At 35.6% G+C, this 27,542-nt stretch overlaps 2 protein-coding genes across 3 annotated transcripts in view; one reads left to right on the top strand and one right to left on the bottom strand.

The window, feature by feature from the left end:
- The window catches only part of NECAB1 (N-terminal EF-hand calcium binding protein 1), a 182,044-nt gene extending 157,202 nt beyond the window's left edge, over positions 1-24,842 (top strand). Inside the window, exons 10-13 of one of the 2 annotated variants that reach the window (XM_010353848.2) lie at positions 6,337-6,449; positions 15,299-15,376; positions 16,630-16,721; positions 20,935-24,842. In XM_010353848.2, coding sequence (XP_010352150.1) covers positions 6,337-6,449; positions 15,299-15,376; positions 16,630-16,721; positions 20,935-20,963 — 312 coding nt within the window. In that variant the 3' untranslated portion in view covers positions 20,964-24,842. The remainder of the gene's footprint in view (positions 1-6,336; positions 6,450-15,298; positions 15,377-16,629; positions 16,722-20,934) is intronic. The other variant, XM_030937753.1, reaches the window with a different exon arrangement.
- Positions 23,912-27,542, bottom strand: part of C9H8orf88 (chromosome 9 C8orf88 homolog) — a 29,876-nt gene continuing 26,245 nt past the window's right edge. The window contains exons 5-6 of the mRNA XM_010353849.2: positions 26,184-26,290; positions 23,912-24,483 (exon numbers count right to left, since the gene is read on the bottom strand). Of these exons, the coding sequence (XP_010352151.1) occupies positions 24,460-24,483; positions 26,184-26,290 (131 nt within the window). The 3' untranslated portion in view covers positions 23,912-24,459. The remainder of the gene's footprint in view (positions 24,484-26,183; positions 26,291-27,542) is intronic.

The following is a 27,542-nucleotide window of genomic DNA, read 5'->3' on the forward strand; positions in this document are numbered from 1 at the left end:
TCATATTTCATTTTATATGGTTAAGTTGTGTTGTTTCTACATTATGATTTGTATAAACCTAATACCTACTTCACAGTTTTTGTGAAAGTACCTGGCATGTAATAGGTGCAAAATGAAAATTTTATACGTGTGTTAATCAATGGGTTATTGAATAATTGAAGGAATATGACTGGCAGAGAAGGGCAACATTTAAGTTGCATCATAAACACATTTTGTAAATCCTGCTGTGACGTACACTGGATATACCTGAGCTGAAACCTGGTTCTGTTCGTTAATATATTTCCAGCATTTAGCCTAGGGCCAGGCACACTGAAAATGCTCATAAATAATTTTTCACAGAATAAATTGATGTTTAGAGAAAAGGGAGCATTTGTATCCCTAGGGATAAGATGTCCATCCAGAGTGGCAGTGCTTTTTGGAAATAGAAGAAAAATGGACAAAGGGATCCTAAAAAGTACATTAAGATGCAACAAAAAGAAGTTAGCAAATAATTAAAAGCAGTACCTACCAAGCTTTATTGTTTACTTTATGTTGAGGCAAACATGCATAGTACATTCTGTTTCAGGAAGTTGGATGTTTACATTTACATTTAGTGAAAATTTGGATTTTAAAATCTTGGGTAACTAGGAGAAAAATCATTTTTTAATACCTTAGATGTATTATATACTTTATAGATGTCAAAGGATTGTTCACGCATTTATATGAAACCAAGATAGAAAATAACCTTTCATCTCTGAATTGTGCACAAGCACTGACTACATGATAGAAGAAGGTGAGACCCACCTGTGTGTAAGGCTCCTGCCCATCTGTCCAAACTCATAATCCAAAGGGATTCTTCAGAGGAAACTTTGTGGGAGTATCAGAAAAGTTTAATCATGGCTGCTACTGTTAGAATCCTATAGTTATGAATACTTTCCCCCGATAAGCTAGATCTGTCATTGCATGTCTAGTGCTTTTATCCCTCCAGAGACAGGGATGTAGTTTGTGTCAATTCATCAAGACCCCAACATTTTAAAACGGTAGGCTTTCATGGGAAAGTGAGAGGAGTGGGTCTTGAGCGCATATACATACTAAGAATAGCGGGTTTGCACAGTCCCAGAGGCACAGGAATTGTTAACCTTGTGGTCATGCATCTGTTATCTTCTCACAGGTGTGCATTAGAGGAAAAACTATACTCCAGACAAAGGAAAAACAAATATAACGTTTCTAATGTTGTGAGAGATAGCTGTCTATTCTTAAATAATTTTCTAATGTGAGATTGTTTTCTCTCTGTAGCTATGAGGAAGAAAATTTGTCTAAGGATTGTTTGTGAAAGGAGGCAGCTATTCCATTTGCAGGTCCCTGAGCAGCCAAAGCCAAGGCCAATTTTAAAAGATCAACACACACAACATTACTAATTCAGTAGTGCATAAAAGTACTTTAAACAAATAAGACTTAAGAAGGCCGTTCAGCTCTCAATATTGTTTAAAAGCAGGAAAGGATATTCTCTATTTCCAGCCATATATAGAGGTATAACAATTATGCTCTTTGGGAATATACATATAGTAAAGATTTGAATTGGTTTGTTTTTTCAGAAGTAACAATAAGATATTTGTCATTAAAAGTTGTATTTTTTTATTAATGGTAGTAAGTGCGTTACTATAAATTCCTGTAAAACCTCCTATATTCAAAATGACCAAAAGCATTTTTCACTGTTATTTCATAGCTAGTGCTCTAGTGCTCATAATTCTATCCTACCATGTGTTAAATGATTTATCCTGATGACCAAAACCAGTTTTAGAATTAAATTTAGAATTTAGTTGAGTAGAGAGGTATTTTTCCTTTTCCATTAGTGAATGCATGAGAAGAACTTGGAAAAATAAATTCTACGACAGAAAGCAAAGAATAAATTTGTATTACACTTGGTTTTTGAAATGCTGATCTTTACTGATCCTTTGCTATGTGCCAAGTGTTGTACTAAACACACACATAACTCACTTAATCCTCACAATAGCCAAATAAGGTAGTACTATCCTCAGACTCATTTTATCAATGAAGAAATTAAGGTTTAAAGGAATTTACCTACCATAGCTAAACCCCTGCAGTTCAACCCCAGACCTATGCTCATCACCATGCTCTAACATTTTCAGCCCTAGTGTTTAGTGGATTTCTAGCCTGTAAAGTAGAACTGCTCTTTGCTAGCGAGGTTGTGGATGAATGGATTATTGTTTTATGAGATTCCCTACCATGAGAGCAGAGCAGGTTGTCTGGCAGGCTTGTTTAAGCACACAGCAAAAGTCCTGAACCCTAGCTACTGACATCTCTAGTTTTCCAGGCAATGAGCCATTACATAATGAGTCCAGGATGTGATTTCTTTTTTTAAGTCCATTTTTTTTTTCTCAGCCCAGAGTAAGAGATGTAACACTTATTTAGTACCTGTCATGGAAAGGGTCCTTATACACACTATTCTATTTAGTCCTCCCAAAACTTTGTGATATAAGTACCACTATTCTAATTTTACATATCAGAAGACAAACTGAGAAAGAATTAAGTAACTTGTTAAAGGCCACATAGGAAAAGTGAAGCTAATTCTTTTTACTTTATATGCCTGCTCTTGAAGGAGAAGGAAGAAAAGAAAAAGAGGACAGGATGGTGGAGATGGATGAAAGAGCACCTAACAATTATGCAGTGCTGTTGAGTTTCCAGGGCCACCTCAAAGCCTTTCCTGGAATAAATAGTTTATTAAGGGAATTCTAAGATTAGCCAATGGCTAAAAGCAAAAGCATCTTTAATGTCTTTGTTCCACAAATAACTTGATCACCAACTATGTTCCAGGCCTGAAGAGAGGGTCTGAAAATAAAGTGGTGAATATTATAGGCTAGAAAACAAACTAGAAGGAAAGTATACAGAATCTACAATAAAATGTGATGAGGATTATTATAGGAAAGTATAGATTTGCACAGTAAGGGGACACAACTCAATTTAGGAGACCAAGGAATACTTCCAAAATGACATAATATTTAAGATGAAATCATAAAAAATAAATAGAAGTTTTAAAAAATAATACTGATATATCTCTTACTATATCGAATGATTCTAACACTGCACTGAAAGAACACTAAAGTGCTAGATAGAAATATTTAAATGTTCCAAATGATTGATAACAAACATAAAGATGTGCCCGTATGGCACTTCTTACCAAAAGAGTACTGAGTAAGATGATCATTTTCCAGATATTTTCTTAATTCAAAGGTTTTTAAAAATCATGATAATTTTAAACATTTGAGCACATTCTTTTTCAAAAACTCAGATTTTTCTTCAGCACATTGTTGTTGTAATACACTAAAATAGCTTATCATACAATGAATCTACAAACCTAGTATCTTTTTCTGCCTCTCTACACTCATAAAAAACCGATGGATAACATCTTGTGAAGTCATTCTATTCTGCCATTCCTAAGGGTTCAGGGGCTATTGTCAAGTAATATAACAGGGACTATCAAAACATAAGTCTTGTTTTACAATGGCTGTTAAGAGTCAGTGAGAGCATACAAGAAAGGCTATGGTATCTCTGAAGACATATTTGAAACACAACTGTAAATGTAGTAAATAGAACCAAGTAACATGAAAAAATAAGTTGTACTTAAAATATGTCTCTGTGTCCCAAGACTAAAAAAGATGACATTTCTTGAAATGTTCCAAGAAATCAAAGGCTGATGCAACATAATCTAATGTCACTGGCAAATACTATCCTATGAACTGAGACTGGCCTTTCATACCTACACAGCACTATTTAGTCCAAGACATTCCAAATATCCAGCCATACTTTCACTGTAACAAAATTCCTATGAGGTAAATGATATACTACTACTCCTATGATAGAGAAACAAAAATGTAGCACCATGAAAGAATATTCAACCATGACGGAGTGCTCTGAGCTAACTACATCTTGGGATCCCACAGTTTAGTAAGCTTTCAGGTTGTGTATTTGACACAAGAGACACATAGAAATATTAACAAGATAGTAGGACTCCTGTTCCACCTCTCCCAAACCCCACATCCTACAATTTGTATCAGCCTAGCCAGAACAGAAAATTTAAGTGTTTTCTTTGGATTTCAGAAAATCTACTTTAAATAACTACTATTTAAAAAGCTCCACTTGTCAGAATAGTCATCAAACTATCAAACTTAGGCAGATTACATGGGGCTCTTTAACTGGATTTCTTTGTGTAACTATCTTAGGAAAGGAGGGGAAGAAGATACCTCTGGTTTGGGTTGCAAAGTTGGACATTACAACCCAATCTAGGAAGCCAAGAGCTCAATTTTTCCAACTCATATATCAGTGTACATAAGTGAATGAATCAGTTAGCTATTGCTACATAATAATGCATCCCAAAACTCAGTGGCTTAACACAATAACCACAATTTTGCACGTAGGCAATTTAGGCTGGGATCAACTGGCTGTGTCTTATGGTCTCACATGGGCTCCTTGTATCTGTAGTAAGCTGTATGTTAGCTTCGCTAATCTTGGCTGAGTTTTCTCATATGTCTAGGAGCTCAGCTGTGCTCTATCATGTGGCCTTTAATCCTCTAATATAGGGGTTGGCACACTACAGCATACCTCTTGTTTTTGGTCATAAAGTTTTATTGTAACACAGCCACACTCATTGGTTATGTGTGGGCTGTGGCTGCTTTCACATGACAATAACAGAATTGACTAGCTGCAACAGGAGCCATGTGGCACAGAGAGCCTAAAATACTTACTACCCATCCATTTACAGAAAATATTTGCTGGCCTCTGCTGTAGCAGGTCTTGTTCACATGATAATCTCAGAAATCCAAGAGAAAGAGTGGAAATCCACGGGCCTCTTAGGGCCTGAATTTGAAACTGGTTCACTGTCAGTTCTGCCACGTTTATTGGCCAGAGCAAGTTAGAAAGCCAACCCAGATCCAAGGGGAGGGAAAATAGAATCCACGGAGGGAAAATAGAATCCATGTCTTGAGTCAAAGGGCATGAGTTCATGGGGATAATGAAGGATTCTGCTTATTTTTACAATCCATCCCACTTGATCACGTAAAAATTGCCTTTAGACGAAAAGAATTATGATGGAATAGGTGGATGTATTTATATATCTCATTAGGAAAGCCCATGAGCTTTCCTAATTATCTGAGTCAGTAATCACAAATGTCCCAACCAAGAGGTCCCTGCAAATTTTTGTGAAAATGATATATCCATCGTTATTTTGGTAGAAATTAACTCTACTTAGTCATTAATATTAAAACCACGTGCTTTGATTAGTACAATGAAGTAGGAATATTTGTTGAATATACTGAATACCTATCAGTCTCTACAATATCATTGGTATTCAACAAATAGTAGCTATTGACATGAAATGAGAAACCCATTGGAATAGGAAACAGTAGACCAGGGGTTTACTTCTAGCTCTCATGCTGCATAGCTGTTATTATTGTGGAAGTTATTTTTCTTATATTCTAGATCATCCTTACTTTGTGTTTTGTTTTTGTTTATGCACTTTTATGATTCATGCCAATCCTTACTTTGATTTGCACTTTTATACTTTCACTACCAATTCTTGAAAAGAACTAATGTTGATATCTAAAATTCCATGAGAAGCCCACAGGCAGATCTTGAGGGAAGCCTTGAAACTACAATTGTTAAAATGCTAATAGGATTTGTTACAGGAAACAGTTGCCATCCAATCCAGTGTGATCCATTAAAAACAAGCACATCTGATGCCATTACCTTTTGAACAGGGCCTGTTGTAAGTAGTTAATGTGTTTGACAACCCTGTAATATTTGATGTACCTTTGGAAATGCATAAGTTACTCATTTCTTTGAAATCTGGTTTTTGTAATGATTGTCACTTATGTCTAGTATCACAAAATATCCAAGAAATTGGAGCTGTGCAATGAACAATAGGACTTCTCTTTAAAAATTGGTAAGTGGTTATAGGGAAGTGATCCCAGCTCTGCCTGCACCATAGAGACACTTAGGGAGGTTTTAAAAATAGCAGTGCCTGGGCCCCACTCCCAGAGATTTTGATATAAATATAATTTTAAAACTTCTCGAGTCATTGAGAATCACTGCTTTTAAAGGGAAACACGTCATTGTAAAGAACACTTTGTTCAGCTTCTGGGACTAGAGGCAAGGAAAATATCTTGCCTAGATTACAGCCTTTATGCAGTTTTATACTTGGAATACTCATGGCCTTCCTTGGTCATATTTTTGGATGAGAATCATTTGTTTTTGTGAGGAGGAATGGGATGGGCAGTAGGAGTCAGCTGAAATCGGGCTCCGTGACAGCCAACGCAGTGACCCTCACCCCTTCCTCGGCAGCACATCATGCTTGTGCAGCGGCAGATGTCTGTGATTGAAGAGGACCTGGAAGAATTCCAACTTGCTCTGAAACACTACGTGGAGAGTGCTTCCTCCCAAAGTGGATGCTTGCGGTAAGTGCTCCTACTCCCGCACCTTAGGCCTTTGGCAGCCCAGGAATGCAGTGAAGGCATTTCTCACTTTAGACAAGGCTGGGGGTCTAGAAGACAGATATTTGAGAATCCTCACATTAAGTTACACAGAGCATTCCACCTGGGTGATGTCATTTGCTGCCTTTAACTGGATGTTTTCTCATTAATCTTTAAACCCCGTGTTGTTTGATCATTAGGGGCACCAAGTAAAATGAAATGGAGAGAACAACTTGAATGAAGAGACTGAATTTCAAATAAGTTGAAATTCCCTTTTGCATCCAGGCAGCCCACACTCTAATTTAAAATCATCTCTGGTAGATGAGGCGCCAACTCTAGGACATCTAGCTGTGATTGCTCCCTTGGCAGCATGCCCTGTGGCCTAATGACCATTTCAGTCATTAGGAAATTGCAGGCGTCCCTGAAGTCATGATTTCAGTCCTTGGTCATTAAAAGAAAATGAAGCAGCAGCAGATCTTTTCTTTCCTCTTTCCATGGGTACCACCTAGCTCAGGCTTCGGATATCTCAAGCTACTAAAATATACTATTCCTCATCTTCAGTTTTTTCACTCCAACTGGTTCAATAAACAGTTACTATAATAATTTGCTGGAAACAGTTATCATAGAATTCCCTTACCTGGAACCTACAGTAACTCTCTAATGAGTATCTTATCAAAGGCTAGATGTTTGTCCTGACTCTATATTTAATCCTACTGACAGACCCAGGATCCATATCACTACTATTATTTATTCTCCCTCATCTAAACACTCTGCCTCGGTGGTGCACAGCTAGAATTTCTGATATAATCTGTTTGTTCCCCACTGTGCCTCAGACCTGGCTACTCTTCCTCTCAGAAATGTGCATGCACCCAGCTGCAAGTCTCTGCCAGACCATGCACTGCCTCAAGTTCAGACCCCCAGTCCAAATTCATCTGCTTTTAGAAAACTTCCACAACCAAGTCTAACCTACCTTATGAGTTTGCTTAAACTATATTTCATAATGCTCTTCAAATATAGCTTTGGGAAGGTTTTTATGTGTGTATGTGTGTGTACGTGTGTGCATAAACAGATACTTCATGTCTCTGGGTGTTTTGCTTTTCCTCTCGGTGTTTAATTAATTTTATTCATACCCCAGCAGAATATTTCTCTAGCTAAGAAGTCTGGCTCTGGAAATAAACGTGGGATTTTACTAGCTTTGTGGTTTACTAGCTTTTGTGGCTCTAAGCCTGAGTTTCCTCCTCAAGAGCCTCATGAGATGGTTGGGAAGATTGAGATAGTCCGTATGCAGTGCTCAGCACAATGCTTCCCATCCACTGAAGACGTGAGCTGAAGTCATTATTGCGTTTACTCGTTTCCTGGTTGTCTGGGTGGCTGACCTCCTCTCTAGAGTATGAGTGCAGTACTTCCTCAGTGCCACTAACAGCTCATCATCTTCCAGTAGTGTCATTGTAACAAGAACACAGGAAATGCTGTGCTTCCATGATTATTTTTATTATTCTATGTCACGCCAGACTCAGAGGGCACAAATCAAAACCCCATTTTCGTCCTTTTTACTTCAGTGACTCAAGACTTGCAAAGGTGGGAATGTGTAGTTTTTAGAGCCCACTCATTTGAAAATAAAATTGAATATTTAAAAATGCAAAGAGGGCCGGGCGCAGTGGCTCACGCCTATAATCCTAGCACTTTGGGAGGCCGAGGCGGGCAGATCATGAAGTCAGGAGTTCAAGACCAGACTGACCCTGGTGAAACCCCGTCTCTACTAAAAATAGAAAAATTAGCTGGACATGGTGGCATGTGCCTGAAATCCCAGCTACTTAGGAGGCTGAGGCAGGAGAATTGCTTGAACCCAGGGAGGCGGAGGTTGCAGTGAGCCGAGATGGTGCTACTGCACCCCAGCCTGGACAACAGAGCGAGACTCCGTTTCAAAAAAAAAAAGAAAAGAAAATACAAAGAGAACCTATATATACATTGTTCACAGTGTAAACTTCCCAAAATAGAGCTCAGTAAACTCTTCATAATGAGGATATAGAGAAGATAAAGTCTATTTCAGTGTATTACAATCTCCAGGGATTGATGGCATGTTTTATATTTATAAAAAAGGCACACAAGTTTGTTTTTTAGGTTCAGAAACACTAATGAGTGTTGGGAAAATGACCTCAAGCTACTAGAACAGTCCCAGAGAAAGGGAAACTAGCTGTGGGGGAATGAGAGTGGATAGATTTGTGCTGTCTGCTGCAAATTCCATTCTCTCAATAACCACAATAAATTGCTCCATCAGCTCCTGCTGTGAAGTGGAGGGAAGGAGAGCATCTTTTTCCTGTAAGATAGATTCTCAGCCTCTCTGTTTCCTTTGCAAGACTGGTTTGTTTCATACAGTTCTTTGTTCACTTCTTAATGTTGATTTTTCAGCTAATTTCTTTCTTTTACTGGAATTATCGAAATGTAGACTATATCAGGTGGAATGAGCATCAGGGAATCACACCCATATGGAATATATATGGCATAGATGTTACGCCAGTGTGCCTGTCTACATGCAATTTTTCAGTTGTACCAGTTAATCAAATTCAATTTTCTACCTGTATCAATTGATAATCAAATGCCACTGATGCCATCAGTCATGCTCCAGTGTGCCCAGCACAATTGCCTAGTGCTTGGCTGAGAAAATAAAGCTCTGTGAATGTCAGAGGTTCTGTTCTCCCATGATGTTTAGCTCAGTCTCACCATGATTAGGCACAAAATACTGCCATAAAATAAAATAGATATTATTAAGGACTAACAAGATTAGACATTTTGCACCTATTTCCTTATTTATATATTTTTGAGACAGGATCTCGCTCTGTTGCCCAGGCTGGAGTACAGTGGCACAATCATGGCTCACTGCAGCCTCAACTTCTTGGTCTCAAGCGACCCTCCCACCTCAGCCACCAGAGTAGCTGGGGCCACAGGCACGCACCACCATGTCTGCCTACTTTTTAAAAATTTTGTACAGATGGGATTTCACCATGTTGCCCTGGTTGCTCTTGAACCCCCAGGCTCAAGCGATCCTCTTGCCTTGGCCTCCAAAAGTGCTGGGATTACAGGCTTGACCCACTGTGCCTGTCCTCTTATCTTCACAGCAATAATCAAGAGGCACATATTACATCCAGCTTAGAAGGAATAGGCTCAGATGGGTTAAGAAAAAACTTATTAAAATTTATCTGATGCTAAAACCAGTGTTTAATCCTTCTTGTCAGTATTTGGTCATCCTTAGAGTTTCCTGGATTTTCTGTGGTTAACCAGGGGTAGAATAGACAAGTCCTCTCCTGTTCCAATTACAACAAGGTCTTGCTTTCTTAAATTCAGGCCACTGAATTAGAGGTTTTGCCCTATAAGTTTTTGATTAGGAGACTCCAAAATATGGGGAGTGACAGAGGTTTTGTTTTAGTCAAAAGAGTTTTTAAAAAGTTAAGTTGGTGAAAAACTCAAGCAGATTATGTGGACTCATGTTTATATACACACATTGTTTGATACAACACATATACATACTATTCTTCACTTATTTTGTAATCATGAAGGCTCATTAATCCCTGTTTTTGTCATAGGGAGGTACCAATTGAATATAAGTGGTATACATGGTATGTTCTCAGAACCATTCTTGACACCAGAGAACAAGAGAATAGTTTGTTTTCAAGGATCTTAGACTCCAGTTGGGAAAATAGGATGCTTATTTATGAGGGTAGAGCACAATTAAAATCATGTTCATGGTCTAAAATTTCATAGTCATTAACTAGAACAAAATGATTTCTAAAGTCACTCAGCTACGAAATTTGAGAATTTGAATATATTCAAAACTCCATGTCAAGGGCCTAAGGAATATGAATGTAGGATTACATTGTAAGAATCAACCCTGAGGCATCCTTAAGAAATAATGGTGGCACATTGAATCATTAATCATTTATCAGTATTTATTTTTGAGACAGTGCCTCACACTGTTGCCCAGGCTGAAGTGCATTGGTGCAATCTAGGCTCACTGCAGCTTCAACCCCCCAGGCTCAAGTGATCCTCTCACCACAGCCTCCCAAGTAGCTGGGAGTACAGGTGCGTGCCACTATGCCTGGCTAATTTTTTCTTTTTTGAGATGGAGACTTGCTCTGTTGCCCAGACTGGAGTGTGGTGGCACAATCTTGGCTCACTGCAACCTCCACCTCCCAGGTTCAAGCAATTCTCCTGCCTCAGCCTCCCAAGTAGCTGGGACTACAGGCACGTGCTGCCACATCCAGCCATTCTTTTGTGTTTTAGTAAAGACGGGGTTTCACCCTGTTGCCCAAGCTGGTCGTGAACTCCTGACTTCATGATCCGCCCACCTCAGTCTCCCAAAGTGCTGGAATTACAGGCGTGAGCCACTGTGCCGGGCCATTTTTGTATTGCTTATAGAGACAGGGTTTCATCATGTTGCCCTGGCTGGTCTTGAACTCCTGGACTCAAGTGATCCACCCACCTCGGACTCCCAAAGTATTGGGATAACAGAAGTGAGCCACCATGCCCAGCCTCATTAATCAGTAATTATATAGATGAAATAAATTGGTGACCCACAGCTTGGTATGGAGAAATGTGAGGACTGGCCCTCTTGCCATGTCTTTTCTTCATTGGTTAGGTTTTGCTTGTGATTTAAGGTAGGACATGCACATGGGGAAGGAAGAAGCCAAGAGGGAGAGTCCCGACCATTATGGGTAATTTCCTCATTTAAAATCTTTAATCTCACCTGTTCCTGAGCCACATCCATTTCCCCTAGAAGCCATTTCACTGACACATTTTCCAGCATCCAGGAATATTCAAGATCTCCCAAAGCTCAAAGTTGAAGCTTTTAGGGCCTGCATCCAAAGACAGCTTAGCCAAAGAACTCTTGCTTTAGCCAATGAGTGTTAAGTGTCACAGGAAGTATGAAGATTTTAAGGAGAATGACACAGGCTGTTTCGGGGGAGTAGAATCACACAAGAAACAAATCACACGTGTGTTGTTGTGCAGTTTTACATTTACAAATAATTGAAAGCTAATCATTCAAGCCCTAAGCCTTTAACAACTGCTGACAAATCTTTCTAAAAATTATTTCGCAATTGGACTTTTCTTGCTGTCTCAGTGTGATCATTGTGTGTCATTATCTATATGGTATAGTCTCAAATATCAGTGTCCTTAAATATCATTGCCCCATATTGGTCTTTTTGGCCCTTAACTGAAAGTACCCATTCTGTAAAGCAATTCTGGTTAGCACTTTCACCCATGTGCCTTTGAGACAGAATCTGCACTTTCATCACTGCATCTGCTTCTTGTCAGTCACCTTTATTAGGTTTCCTAACTCTTTGTCAGAGTGCAGCTTTTCGAGGCAAAAATGCCTAAGTTCAAAGTCTGGTTTACTCACTAGCAGCTGTGATGACCATGGACAAGACATTTCATCTCTCCATTCCTTAGTTTCCTTATCTATAAACAATGGAGAAACAAATACACAAAGAAGACACCACCACCTTCCGGTATCAAATAAGAATGCTTGCAACTGCAATCTAGAGTAAGCACAGTAACAGTCACTTATATCATAAGTACATGTATTATTCTCAAAAGGAATACTGGAGGTAACAATCTCAAGGTTTTTATACAGCTTAATGTTGTCATCAAAGATCCCAGATCTGTCTTTCAGATGTGCCTTCTGGCTCTTCACCAGATGGCCTATAGTGAGGAAGAAAAAGGGAGAAATACCAACAAGCTCTCCTCTCAAGTCTGATCCTGAAGACGCAAATGTTTTCCCAGAGTCCCTGCTTCCCAGCATACTTCCCCTTGCATCTCACTGGCCAGAATTCAAGTCGCATGGTCATTGTTGGCCACTGGGATGGCTAGGAAACAAGTGTCCAGCAGAGAGGATTAAGGTTATCAGAATATTTTCAGTCCAACACTGATTGGTACATTGGGTGTATTGCAAACTGAACAGTGGCAGAGTCATGTTAGTAAGAGGAGAGTAATATTTGGGGAGGCAATGGACAATGTAGCCACATGACTCCCAAAGTAACTATGAAGGTTAAATGGCTTATCTATGGAAAATGCTTAAATTAGAGCCTGGAACAGAGCAATACATGTAGAAATCATCACCACCACCACTATTAATACTTATATTATTAGCTTGCTGCTTCTCATTGCTTTAGTAGATATGTACATTTTCCCTCCATTTCTTTTCTGGTTTTCCTCCCACCCCATTCCTTTTGTTTCTGTCATGCTTCTTAGCTTTGACACCATTAAGGCTTAGCTTTCATAGCTACTCACCCAATGAAAGTGATACTTTCCTTTTAGCTATTGGGCTAACAACACACACACACACACACACACACACACACACACACACACACACTAAGCCAAGTACTGAGTTAGGAATTCTACATGTAACTTTTTTTTCTTTATTTTCAGACAGAGTCTCGCTCTGTCGCCCAGGCTGGAGACAGTGGCTTGATCTTGGCTCACTGCAACCTTCACCTCCCGGGTTCAAGCGATTCTCCTGCCTCAGCCTCCCGAGTAGTTAAGATTGCAGGCACGTGCCACTGTGCCCAGCTAATTTTTGTATTTTTAGTAGAGACAGGGTTTCACCATGTTGGCCAGGCTGATCTTGAACTCCTGACCTCAAGTGATCCACCCACCTTGGCCTCCCAAGGTGCTGGGATTATGGGTGTGAGTCCCTGTGCCCGGCCTTCCATGTAACACTTTAATTCTCATAGTATTGTTATCACTGTTGCACAGATAAGGAAACCAATGTTGAGTATTGGGATCAAGGTGGCATAGCTAATAACTGGTGGATGGTGGAAGGTCTGTTGGGCTATACTTTAAATCACTGCCATTTCATATTACTTTTTACTCCTTCAAAAGCTTTAGCATTATGCTAAAATTTTATGAATTTCTTATCTTATGGTCTTATGGCTAGTCTGGAAATGAAATGTTCAAATATCAGGATAAGTGGGCTTTTAATGTAATAAGTATACAAATGAATCAGTTTTCAGGCAGCAGTTGATGAAGAGCTTGAAATACAAGGCTGAGTATTTTAAACTTTATCCTAAAGAAAATAGAGATGGATTGTAATTTGTCCAGTGTACTGTTGAAGGTTATGTTTGGGGATTACATCCCTTTGAGACTATGATGAAAGCTATAGATTCTCTTCCTAGAAAAACATATATATGCATATTAATTTGCAGATCATTTCTGGGATTTTAGTGAACACCCAAAGAGCACATTCATGAACTCTTGGGATTAGAAAATCACAAATTCCACCTTCCATTCAATTCTTATGATTCCATAGTAAACCTTTCTCCAGAAAATCTGAAGTTGAGCTAAAAACAATATTTGCTGCATCATACCTTAATGAACCAAACTAAATAAACAACTGAAAAAAACACAAGCAGAACTAAAGAAAAAAAATTAAAATTTCTGTGTGTAGTTACTGCCACCTGCTGGTCACACTTAGGTAAATCCTAAATCTACATTAATCAACTATTTTACTGCTATTTGTTCTCTTACTGGTAAGTTTACTGGTAAATTCTTTGTTAACCCAAAAGCCTTATTGTTTTTCTAACCCCTCGTTTTGCTTTCTAATATGAATATATTATGAACCATCAGGCTGAACAGTCTGTACTTTTGTAATTCAGTTTTTAAAGTTATCTTTATTTTTGTCTCCCACTCTTAAGTTCATGAATCTCTCTATTCTTTTGTTTCAGAATTAATTTGGGTCTTCATCATTTCTCACCTATGCTATTTCACTATCTTTCCAGCTGTTTTTTCTACTTTACAATACCCTTCATACAATACCCACTGGGCCATCGGAAGGATCTTTTAATACATAGCTATAGCCACGACACTCTCCCTGCTTTATATCCTTCGGTGGCTCCTCATTGCTACAGAATTAAATTTGCAGTCACCTCAACCTATGTTTTCAGCCAGCCTACTTTCTTCACTCCTTCAAAACATATTATGTAGACTTTTTCCTCCTTTGGGGTAGTCAAAGGACTGGAAGGAACAAATTTGTCTCACCCAAATTGGAAAAGAAATTTAAAAGGAAAACAAATTGGAAAAGAAATTTAAAAGGAAAACAAAAAACCCTTGCAATTATGGCCAGAATGTGGACTCTTAAACTTCATCCAGAGACAGTGTTGAGCAGTGTGTGTGTGTGTGTGTGTGTGTGTGTGTGTGTGTGTGTGCGCGCGCGCGCGTCAGAGGGAGAGACAGTTTGAGAGACAGGGAGAAAGGGAAAAAAAGAGAAAGAGGAAGAGAGCCATTAGGTATTGGCAAACTAGGAGTCAGTTGTATAGCAGTAGTGTGGTCCAAGTGACTCAAATGGCATAGAACAGGACCCACACAAAAACTGTCAATACAGGAATGTTGTAAGGCTAAGAATTTGGCAGAGGTACAGTGGTTGATAGGGCCAATCCTAATAGCTACATTTGAGGGCAAAGGCAGGTAGCATGCATTCACATTTTTCTGGGCCTAGCGCAACAGATGCTCAATAAACCGTTTTGAATGAATGAATACAATTTTGCAAAAGTTACATTCGTGATGTCTGCAATATATTGAGACTATTTTCATGATGCAAAACCAGAAAACTAAAAAATCAAAACAAAACAAAACAAAAAACAAAAAAAAAACCACTTATGCCAAACAGACATATTGAACAAGTAAATTCTTGACAAATCTGTTTGATTTTCATGCAGGCACCTTAGATTGTTTCCTCTATTAATGGATAAGATTGTTTCATACTACATATAGATATTAGAAAAGTTAGCTTGTATCTTTAATTCCCAGTAGCTAATTATGCCTTTTATTTTCCATTTCAGTATTTCTATACAGAAGCTTTCAAATGAATCTCGCTACATAATCTATGAGTTCTGGGAAAATAGTAGTGTATGGAATAGGTAAGTTGTGAGCAAGCCTGATTTTATGTGAAGCCAGGAAGGTGGCAATATGTATGCATGATGTAATTTTAGGATTTGTAGGAAAGCTCCGTTCTCTTTTACCTTACCTTAAAACCTGTCCCATTTGCCCATTACCCTGAATTCTACGCACTTTAAAAATGTATTTAATGGCTTAGAAACCACTTGTCTTGAAGTACAAATACTTTTGGTAATGATTCCACTTTGAGTCTTACCATTTTACTGATGTTTTCAGATAAGAAGATATAAATGGGGGTATGGGTGTCTAAAGCTGGTGAGGGTAGTGGTGGGGCTGGAGACAAAGGATGGACACAAATGAGGTGGAAAAAAGAGCTTTATCTAATTTTTCATAGGATAGTCTGTGCGGCTATTTTATTTTACAACAAAACTACATACAATTTTTAGAGTCATTGCAGCCCAACACCTTCTAAATCTCTTTAAAGACTAAAAATAAAGTGGAAATTCAAGACGTTGTCAAAAATTCAAAACAAATCAACTTCTTTAAAACTAAAATAATTACTAATAGAAAACAAACATATAATTTTAAAATGGAATGAAAGAAATGTTTGCTCTTCTGAGAGTATATAACAATTCCTGACCGTTTAAAATGGTACAGAGAATATAGTTCTCTAAATAAGTCCATGTTTAGGGTGTTAAATATGGTGATGGAAGTAACAGAATACCTGGAAATTCAGTTGATCCATATTTCACCTAAAAGTTTTATTTTTGTGACAATTTTGAAGGCACTTTGGGCTATAAGGAAGGCAAAATGATAGCAACAGTATTTCAGCCATAGAAGGAAACAAGGTAACTTATTCAACTCTGTGCTTCCAGGCCAACACTTTCAGATAGTTTTTCAGATTTATTTTTATTATCTAGAAATGTAAAATATACAGTCTGTCTTATTATCTATCCTGTTTTTTAAACTCTCCAACAGCTATAATATTCTTTTCTATTTAAATTTGTTGCAGTAAAGTCTACTTCCTATTTTATCCTCTAAAAAAGTAATGTTCTCCTGGTTTAAAACCTTTTTCAAAAAGTTTCTGATGACAATTATTAAATTACTCCTAAGTCATTTTTGAAAGCTGAACCACCATTAAAACAAGCTTGTATCCAGGAGCTTACTTAATCCACATCATCCCAAACTTTGCCATCTTGATCAAATTTGATCTCTGCTGCACTTCGGAAGATTGTAAATAAAAATGCACAGCCTTAACCTGTAATTATTTACACAGCCACCTTCAGACAAATTATAGCAAGACATTCCAAAGAAGTAATGTGGATTTCTTGGAAACTCCAGAACTCACATCTACAATGCTAGTTCCTGGTAATTATCCTGGGTTTACAATGCTTCTATATCCTTTTGTATTTTTTGTTTCTTTCTGAAAAGACAGTATGCTCTTCCCTTTTATATTTTATCAATGGTATTCTCTTATTTATTTCTTTATATATCTTATGGTTTGAGAGTGGGGGGAAGAAATAAAAGATCTATATATTTGTTCTATTTTGTCCTTAGTGAACCCTATTTGTATTCCCAGCTATATTGAACCTACTATTAGTCATTTGCTAATCATATTAACAAACTTGAAGTACTACCAAATCATGATATTTCAAAAAATTATTCAAATATTTTACCATATTGTAATTTAGTGTATTGGACACAATTTGTTCATCTACCCATCCAATTACTGATTAAACATATATTTACTGAGTATTAATATGTGCTAGGCACCAGGGTGTTTAGCCTATTTACTGGTACTGATTAAGCTCCATTTCTGAACAAGCATTGTGTTGGGAGCTACAGAGGGTACAAACTAAAAGCAAAATCCCTACCCATAAATTAGCCAGGCATCGTGGTGCATACCTGTAATCCCAGCTACTTGGGAGGCTGATGCAGGAGAATCACTTGAACCTGGTAGGCTCACGCCTGTAATCCCAGCACTTTGTGAGGCTGAGGTGGACAGATTACAAGGCCAGGAGCTCAAAACCAGCCTGACCAACATGGTGAAACCCCACCTCTACTAAAAATACAAAAAGTAGCTGGGCATGGTGGGGCATGCCTATAATCCTAGCTACTCAGGAGGCTGAGGCAGGAGAACTGCTTGAACCCAGGAGGCGGAGGGTTGCAGTGAGCCAAGGCACTGCACTCCAGACTGGGCGACAGAGCGAGACTCCATCTCAAAAAACAATAATAGTAAAATAAAATAAAATAAAATAAAATAAAATGGGAAAATCTTAGAATACAACTTCTGTAAATATGACTGCTGCAGGCTTTGTACATAGAATGCAGGAAAGTGAGATCCACATTTTATTTATCTTCACATTCACTACCCTATTACAGTATTACTATAGGACAGTATATGGCAAAAAGAAATTATTTCCTAGATGAAAGAATGAATAGGACTTTGGCATCATCATAAATATATTGGTCTATATGACCCAGCCATCCCACTACTGGGTATATACCCAAAGGATTATAAATTATTCTACTACAAAGACACATGCACACGTATGTTTATTGCGGCACTATTCACAATAGCAAAGACTTGGAATCAACCCAAATGTCCATCTGTGACAGACTGGATTAAGAAAATGTGGCACATATACACCATGGAATACTATGCAGCCATAAAAAAGGATGAGTTTGCGTCCTTTGTAGGGACATGGATGCAGCTGGAAACCATCATTCTTAGCAAACTATCACAAGAAGAGAAAACCAAACACCGCATGTTCTCACTCATAGGTGGGAACTGAACAATGAGATCACTTGGACTCGGGAAGGGGAACATCACGCACTGGGGCCTGTCATGGGGAGGGGGGAGGGGGGAGGAGGGAGGGATTGCATTGGGGAGTTATACATGATATAAATGATGAATTGATGGGTGCTGACGAGTTGATGGGTGCAGCACACCAACATGGCATAAGTATACATATGTAACAAACCTGCACGTTATGCACATGTACCCTAGAACTTAAAGTATAATAAAAAAAAAAAAAAAAAAAAATCAACGAAAAAAAAAAAAAAAAATATATTGGTCTTCAGTCAAAATTTCCATGAAGTCCTGACACGTAATTTTTGTGTCGCCATGACACCCATTTCCATTTCTCCCAAACCAATGTGGAAAGAAAGGAACAAAGCTTGTTCTTATTGGTGCCTTGAGTCTTTCCAGGACAGAAACACCTGAACAAAAATAGAGAGGAAAAGAGGACAGAACAGGAGGCTACTGAGTTATCAGTAAGGGGAAAAATGCTATAGCAATAATTGAAAATATGGAATAATCTGATAGTTTTCTGACCTAACTCTATCATTATCTTGAATTATTTTCTATACACTACTAGTGTCATTGGCACATGCATTATATTACTCTTTCTCTCTCAGAACATTTCCTAATTTAGAAAGAAAAACTGACTACAGATAAAACTGGATCAATTCTTGTTCTGTGAATCCAGCCAGGTTCAATACAATTTAATGCCTTTTAATTGCTGCCCTATTTTGTATTAATCTCATATTACATTTAATTTCAACAATGATTACTGGAATTTCGTATAACAAGAGGAAAAGGTAGGCATGATTTCTGACACAATTTTAAAACCTACAACATTTTAACATTTATTGGGACATCCCACCCTATTTTAAAGTTTTATCACTGTGACAGCAGGCCTATTCCAGTAAGTTGAAGTTAGCATATAAATATTATTTGTGGGTTTTAATGGCCATATAACTTATAATACTATTTTTAAAAACCAGTTTTGTGCATTTTGTGTTACAATGGTTGTGAAGATTAAAAAATAATAATAATTATGTAGGCGCTGTGGCTCATGCCTGTAATCCCAGCACTTTGGGAGGCGAAGGTGGACAGATCACCAGAGGACAGGAGATCGAGACTAGTGGCCAATGTGGTGAAATCCTATCTCTAATAAAAAATACAAAAAATTAGCCAGGCATGGTGGTGCATACCTGTAATCCCAGCTACTTGGGAGGCTTAATCCGGAGAATCACTTGAACCTGGGAGGCAAAGGTTGCAGTGAACTGAGTTCGTGCCAGTGCACTCCAGCCTGGGTGACAGAGCAAGACTCTGTCTCAAAACAAATAATTAATTAAAGATGTATTAGCTGCACATATTTATACCTAAAATTAAAATCTGAAAGAAAAAAGGCAGACACTACATTTTAAAATGCAGTATGAGTGGGTTTGTATTTCTAACTTAACTCACAAATTATGATTTCTGGTAAGATTGCTTTTTATGGTTAAGACTACTAAGTGGTTTACCTAAGATACATCTAAAGAAATTAAGCAACTAAGACAGACTGCATCCAGATATGAAAATATACACTATAATACATTCCAATGACCTCTCAAATATAAAATCCTTCAAATGAAGCATACTGGAATATGGCAGCCCAGATCCATTAGCCATCATAAACCAGCCCAGACAAAAAAAGTATATCAACTTGGTCTGTGGAGTAGAATGTCCCTTGGCAATAAGAGAAAAGCCTATGGTTATGAGAAAACAGGATACAAAAAAAAGATCCTATTTCCAGCAAATTACTTGAACAGCTTTGAAAGCAAATTTCAATCCCTTCCATTTATCTGTTTCTCACAGCATTCCACCAATCATACATCTTTGCCATTGGTTTGTTTTCAGCATATCTATATTCACTGGGATAAACATTTATAATTTTAACATACAGATATACTAAAATATTATTTATAACCTATCTACTTGATTATACTCAATATTTATGAGATCCTGTATGTATAAATATATGGTATTTATAAATATCACATATGTATAAATATATGTATAATTACACATGTATTTATATGTATATTATACATATGATACATCATATTTATAAATATGTGTATATATGTATATATATGTACATATGTATATGTATATATTGTTATAGATGTATATATTACATATTATATGTATATATTATAGTATATGTATATACATATTTATACATATTATATGTATATGTATATTTATATGTATATACATACAATATAATATATAAATACATGTGCATATATGTATACTATATGTAGAAATACATGGTATTTATGTAGAATACATAAATATATATGGTATATTTATGGTATATACATAAATATTTATGGTATATACATAAATATATGGTATTTCTACATATAGGATTTCATAAATACTGGGTATATAAATACCATATATATATATATGGCCTAACTACTGCCAGTGTTGGGCAGATTCTAATAACAACAATAGCATGATTTTAGCTTCATGGCATTTATAATCATGCTGCCAAAACAAGTTCTATTCACCTAGAACAAAAAATTTTAGATTGCAACAAAGTGCCAAAAGATATGGTACATATAAGTGCATAAGAAGAGTTCAATCTTGCCTCAAACCGTCAGGAAATGGTGACTAGAAAGATAAGTTATTATGCAGACTAAAGGTAAGGGGAATGGTCTCTTTAGATATAATTTGCACCTTGAATGTTCTTTGCCCTGTAAGTTATTTTCATTATTTTAGAAAATGTTTTTCTCTTTTCAGCTTCATGGTGGATCCTGAACAACAACTAGATGTTCCTAGACATTTTCCTTATCGTTCCAAGTGCAAAACAGGTGTTCTTATCTAAAATGTCAATTAGAAAATTATCTGTGGTTGTTCATCTACTGTATATTTTTGTTTGGTATATTTACTAAGTGCACTCTTTTAAAACTTATTCTATAATTTTATGATTCATGTGAATTTTAGCTCAATTTTCAAAGTTCACTAATATTCTCAATATTTAATGCTAAATGCTTTGCTACACTGTAACTAACCTAAAACCTTTTAGTGACAAAATCCTAATATGTGGAAAAAAGCATACACATAAAGGAATAATATTGTGAAAATGAATTTGCTATGATAAAGAAAAAATAAAGTGGAAACTTTTAGAGTATTACTTCATAGGGCAGATTTTGTAAACTGTCGTATACTGTAAAGGGTTAAACCAGCGTTTTGTGATTTTTAACAGATTTTCTGTGAGTGAAGTTTATTCTTCCAACAATGTCTACTCCATCCCCAACCCAACTCACAGCCCTATGACTATTATCTTTGCATTAGTTAAAAAGTTAGTATATAGGCATCAAACAACCTTGGCTGTAACCTATAGACTCTCTATCAATGTATCAGGTTATAGACTGGTTTTTCAAAAGTGAGCAATTCTGTGATAAGTTAGAGTACCATTTAGTAATACAACAACATTGTGTCATTTATTAGCATCATAATTCCTTGTTATGTAAGTTAAATATATCAAGAAAGAAGAGACTATTGCTTTGGGAAAATGTGGTCAAGTTTTATGGCATATAGTTTTGGTATGTGACAGATAACTAACTTTTCTTATGAAAAATACATATTTGCATGTAAACAATGATTTCAAAATACTTGAAAAATAAACTTTTAACTCAAATGAATAAATAAGAAATATGAAACAAGCACAAAACCTTACAGAAGTCATAAAATAGTAGGGAAAGTACTAGACAGAAGACATCTGTTTTCCAATTTCAACACTAGAATGACTAAAACTATCTACCTATAGAACTATCTATAGATAGTATACTATCTATACTCTGCTTAACAAGCTCAGAAATTAAACGTTTTTAATAATAAAAATCTGTCCTGGTTATAAACCCTGCTGATGAAAATACAATACATATAAAAATGTATAGCCATGTTATTTTCTAGTATAAATTCCTTTGAAACTATAAGTCTTTGGGGAAAAATATAAGGTAAAATTTTCCAGTTTTTCCCCCTTTGAAAAACTCAGGAAAAAAGGAAGATTGAACTAATAAAATTTTATTTCTTAAATATAAATTTGACCTAAAATATTTTCTCAAACTAATTCATGAAACAGTAACTTTTACCAATACCTTTGTATACTCTCAGTTCTCATCCAATAGAAATAAAATTTTAAAATCCTTTCATAGTTCTATTAGAAATAAGTAGTAAATTTTGATATATTACACGTATACACGTGTGTGTGTGTGTGTTTATGTGTGTTTGTGTGCCTCTGGTCAACTCTAAGGATGACAGACACTGTGTAACAACACCTGGGTCAACTCTTTTAATTTATATACAAAGCAAAGAACAACATTAATGGAGATATACAATGATTATTCAAACAAGCTATACATACGTACAAAGGCAAATAGACACATAACAAAACAGTCTCTGCAGACTGATTGTATATAGTAAGAAAAGATCAAAGGACTTTAAAACCTAAACGACTTTTGACATACAAACTCTTCTTGAGAATGCTTGTTGTAAATGGTTTCAAAAATACAAATTATAGCCAATCAAAACATTGCTTTGGTTGGTCCATTTAAGTATCCAATTCAAAAAGCATATCAAATCTTTTGGGTACTAGGCAGTTTCCAAAGTAGCATGGTAGTATTACTTGTTAAAAGGGTTCTGTTTTCAGTAACAGTACTGAATGGAAAGGGTCTGCAGATTCCAAATTGGAATAAGCTCTATCATATTCTGAAACAAGAATTAAAATGACTTGAGAATGGGCAAATAATAAAGCAAACCAATTAATTATATGGTCATTGTGACCCCATCTTATACAAATTATACATATATTTTGTGTACGTTTGTGAGAGTTGTATGTATGTGAACAGTATGCGTTGTGTATTCACATACAAATATATACTGAAACCTACAGTGGAAAAGGAAAGTAGGGCCAAAAAAAAAAAAAAAAAAAAAAAAAGAATAAAGAAAAAACTGAGACCTAAGTATAAATATCACATTTTAAAGTAAACAATAAGTTTATAGTTAACAAAGATTTTTTTTTTCTATTTGAAAACCCATTTTCCTAAAGAACAAAGTAGTAAAAACAACAAAAACAAAAACAAAAAAAAGAGGTCACCAAAAGACCAAGATAGGAAACGTAACATGGAATACAAGCTTGAATCTGGGAAACAAGCTCAAAAACCAGCGGAAAAGAAAAAGTACTGGTTTTAGGAGTTCAAAATTCAGTGAAACAAACTTTTTGCCAATAGACCTAGGGATATGGGAAATAGAATTAGGGAGAGTTTACACTTACCTATATATCAGCAGATTTTTCTGGAAGAAATCCTTTTTTTTTTTCTTTTTTTTTTTTTAACAACAGTAACATCCAGAGTGACAAATTGCAGGAGATTTAATGTATAAAATTTCTAGGAATTAAAAACTTAAACCCAAAAATTCTTCATCCATATATGTTATAAGAAAATACAGAATTAAAACTTAATGTACGTCAATTATTTTCAAATGTCCAAATTCTTTTGGAAAAAAAAATATCAGTTTCACTTTGAAATTGCTCAACTTCTGCTATTCATATGGTCTGATTAGTGACATAAGTAGCAGCTGTTTTTCAACTTCAGTTTCATTCACTACCATTGTTTCCAAATTATCAATCTCTGCTAGTAATTATGAATTTAAGACCATATTATTATCAAAAACCTAGAGACCAATCATATATCTGAAAAGAAATACTCATTAAAAATTCTCCCTCCTGTCATTAAGAACTATGCTTTGAACATTCTGAATCATTCTAAGCCTCTGGAGAGACTGTAATGATCCATTCATGAGCTGGTATGAAATCAGTGGGAAGCAGAACAACAAAAGCAACTTTAAAAGCAACAAGAAATTATGTACCATATATACACTGTAGCAAATATTTTATATGAGAGTCTTTACAGCTTACATTTCCATTCCATTATTACAAGTGATGAAAAACAAAGAATTCCAAGTAGTACGCAAATTATAAATATAGTCTTCCCACTTCACTAACCAAATTCCTACTTTCCAGTGTAACTTCCCAATTTATGCAGGAAACCTCCTGCAAGGCTGAAGCTGATTAGAAAATTTTTTATAGTTTAAAATAGCTCTTTCTCATTTTTAGAGAAGTCAAATAGTCAACCATCAAAATTAAGAATAAATTGAATTGTCACAGTCCATTACAGTTATTGTTGCTAGATCCACCTCATTTGCAGATGTCCAAACTATAAAATGAATAATTCTGTCTCTTCAAATTCATCTGTTCTTAAAATGCTACTTAAAACTTTGGTTGTTTTCCTGTAATATAAAAGAAAAAGTTAATTTATCAATTGATTGAATAGAGTTTTTACTAATTAGTTCATCAAACCAAATACTGTGAATGTACCAGGTGTTTACAGATTTAAATGCATGTACCATAGAAACTATTAAAGTAACTATAACTGTCAAATAACAAAATGGCTCATGCTTTAAAAATATATGTAATTCATTTTAAAATATACTAAATTGTATTCCAAACCTGTTCTGTTTCTGTGGCACCTAGTTTTAAAAAATGTATTAATGTGTAAATCGAAAGTAAAATGAATTCTAATGTATAAGTTTGTTTTAAAAAGTGTATGTCAAGCTTTTATTTACACAATAAAATGTTATTAAAGGTGGAAAGTCTGCAAATGAAACAGTGACTATAGTTTATATAGCACTAAAGTTTACATTTATTCTTACAGACCATGGATTACATATCCCAAAGATCTTTGAACAGGTGGAAAAGTTGAAATATCAAGTACATTTTTTCTTATTTAATATTCCTGTATGAGAAGTATTATACAAAATTTTAATTCATGCTTTAATTAACTTTGAAAAGAATTGGCTAGAGATCTAAAGTTAGGGAGTTTAAGAAATATTAACATAAACTATGAACAACATAACGTTTTTTTAAAATTATAATTTGAGGAAAAAATCCTATGAATTCCAAAGAATTCGAATACCAAAAATGGAGATAGGAAGTAGTAGTGTATATCTCCCATTTGAACTGCTCTCAGTATACCTATATTCTGAATCTCATTTCAGAAGAGTCCCAGCTGCCTTTACCTATATAAAGGTATTTACGAAAACTCTAATAGAAAGTTAAATTCCAGTCAAATGTAAGTAGAGACCATAAAGAATGGGAATCATTTACTAAGAGCAAATGAGAGAAAAGTATCATACTCAGTAATCTCATGCATTATTTTATTAATCCTAACAGTCAGAGATTATCATCCTTATCAGCAACTGCAAAACTAAGGTTCAATGAGGTTAAGTGACTTGTCCAAGTTTGAACTGCCAGTACACAGAATGGAGCTACAATTTGAAGCCATGTCTGATGACAAAATCCATGTCCTTTCCATGAATATCCTAAGAGATGCATGTATGTATTCATTATGTGTATTTATTTAGATGGAATTTGGAATTTGATAAGGTAACACAGAAATATAAAGGGCTAAGAACAGCAAAGACATGTTAAAGAAAAATACATGAGATGATTTGTTATAATGTATAAAAAGACTAATTGAACAGAATGGATAGCCCATTAACAGACCACCCATATATTGCCACAAAGATGTCAGAGAAGTACCATTTCAATAAATATTTTTAAAATGACTGGATATCCATGTAGAAAAAGGTAAAACATGATGCCCACCTCACATCATAGAGTAAAATTAATTCCAGGTGGCAAATATAATTTAATTGAAAAAATAAAACTTTTAGACTATTGGATAATATTTTCATGACCTTTCAATTAAAAATATTTCTTAAACAAAATACAGCTATTCCATTCTAATTTTTGGACAGAGTTACTTTATAATAATTGGTTTATTATGCCTTTAGATTTCTGTAGTTTTCTGAATTACCTGTATCTTATAATAAGGAAGGTTAAAAATCTAGAGGTAGAGTCTGATGAAAATGTTAAAGAAAAATATTTTTAATATAATATTACAATACAAACTTAGAAAACTACTTACTGGTTTTTGCAGTACAATGGGATGATCAGGCAGAAAGTCTGGTTTTTTTCTGCAGATGGAAACACTTGAGAGCTTCAACAGGAAATCTCTGCTGTATTTAATTCTCTCTGTAGATATTAAACATCAAATGTAATGTTATGAAATGTAGAGTTGTCTAGATTACTTTTTGGTTTATTTTTTTCTGGATGTCCTCTATTATTTTATAAAATGATGAGTAATGTGTCTATGCAAAAGAGGAGGAGAAAAAAAGCTTTGAGAAACATCTACTGCCTCCAATTCTCCTTTTACATAGAAAGAAAACCAAGTAACCAAGGAAAAATTAAATAAATATAATTAGGAAAATGGGAAATGCATGGCTTTTTTCATCTGGTTATTCAGGTCTAGTAAAATGATCTTCTATAAAGTATAAAATAACCACAGTAAAAACTATTAGGCAATTCAGATCCTGCCAAAATGTTACTTTAATGAGCCTATCAAGTCTCAATCAATACTAAAAACTTAACACAATAAAAATAAATTCAATTCGAGAAACATTTATTGTACATCTTACTTGTATCAGGAACTGTGCTCGGTAATAATGAATAGGACCCAAGATAGGGCCCTTATCTTCAAGGAGAACAATGTTTCAAATATCTGCAGATTTCAAATCAGAAATGATTACCAGAAACGATCACCAAGACAGATTATATGCTGTCCCAGAAGACAATGGAATAATATGTTTAATGTTCTAAAAGAAAAGAACAGTAACCCAGAATTTCATGTCCAGTGGGGGGAAAAAACCCCTCAGAAATGCATGTGAAGGAAAGACATTTTCATATAAAGTAAAATTGAAAGAATTCATCACCAGCAGATGTGACCTCCAAGAAATACTAAAGGAAGTTCTACAGGCTGACGGGAATTATACTAGATGGAAACTTTACTGTTGAGAAATAAAGAGCAAAAGAGATGACAAATAGGTGGGTAAGTATAACAGATTCCTTTTTTTCTCTAAGTTTTGTTTTAAGAAATATGTATTACTGTTAAAGCAAAAGCAGCCACAGATAATATATAGATGAAGGATGTGGCTATGTTTCAATATATTTTTATTTATAAAAACACGAATTGGTCTGTAAGCCATAGTTTACTGACCCCCTAAACATTACATTAAAGACTACAAATTGACAGAGTGGATTTAAAAAATAAGAAGACCCTAGTATATGTTGTCTGCAAGAGACACATATTAAATATAAAGGCATATAAGTTGAAAGTAAATGGATATAAAAAATGCAAAGACTAGGAATAAGAAGGGTTGAATTACTATCCTATCTTCCTATCAACTAACAGGTAACAATTATCAATGTGTTGCTCCTAATACACAGT

Source organism: Rhinopithecus roxellana, chromosome 9 (assembly GCF_007565055.1).
Source record: "Rhinopithecus roxellana isolate Shanxi Qingling chromosome 9, ASM756505v1, whole genome shotgun sequence".
Lineage (NCBI taxonomy): Eukaryota > Metazoa > Chordata > Mammalia > Primates > Cercopithecidae > Rhinopithecus > Rhinopithecus roxellana.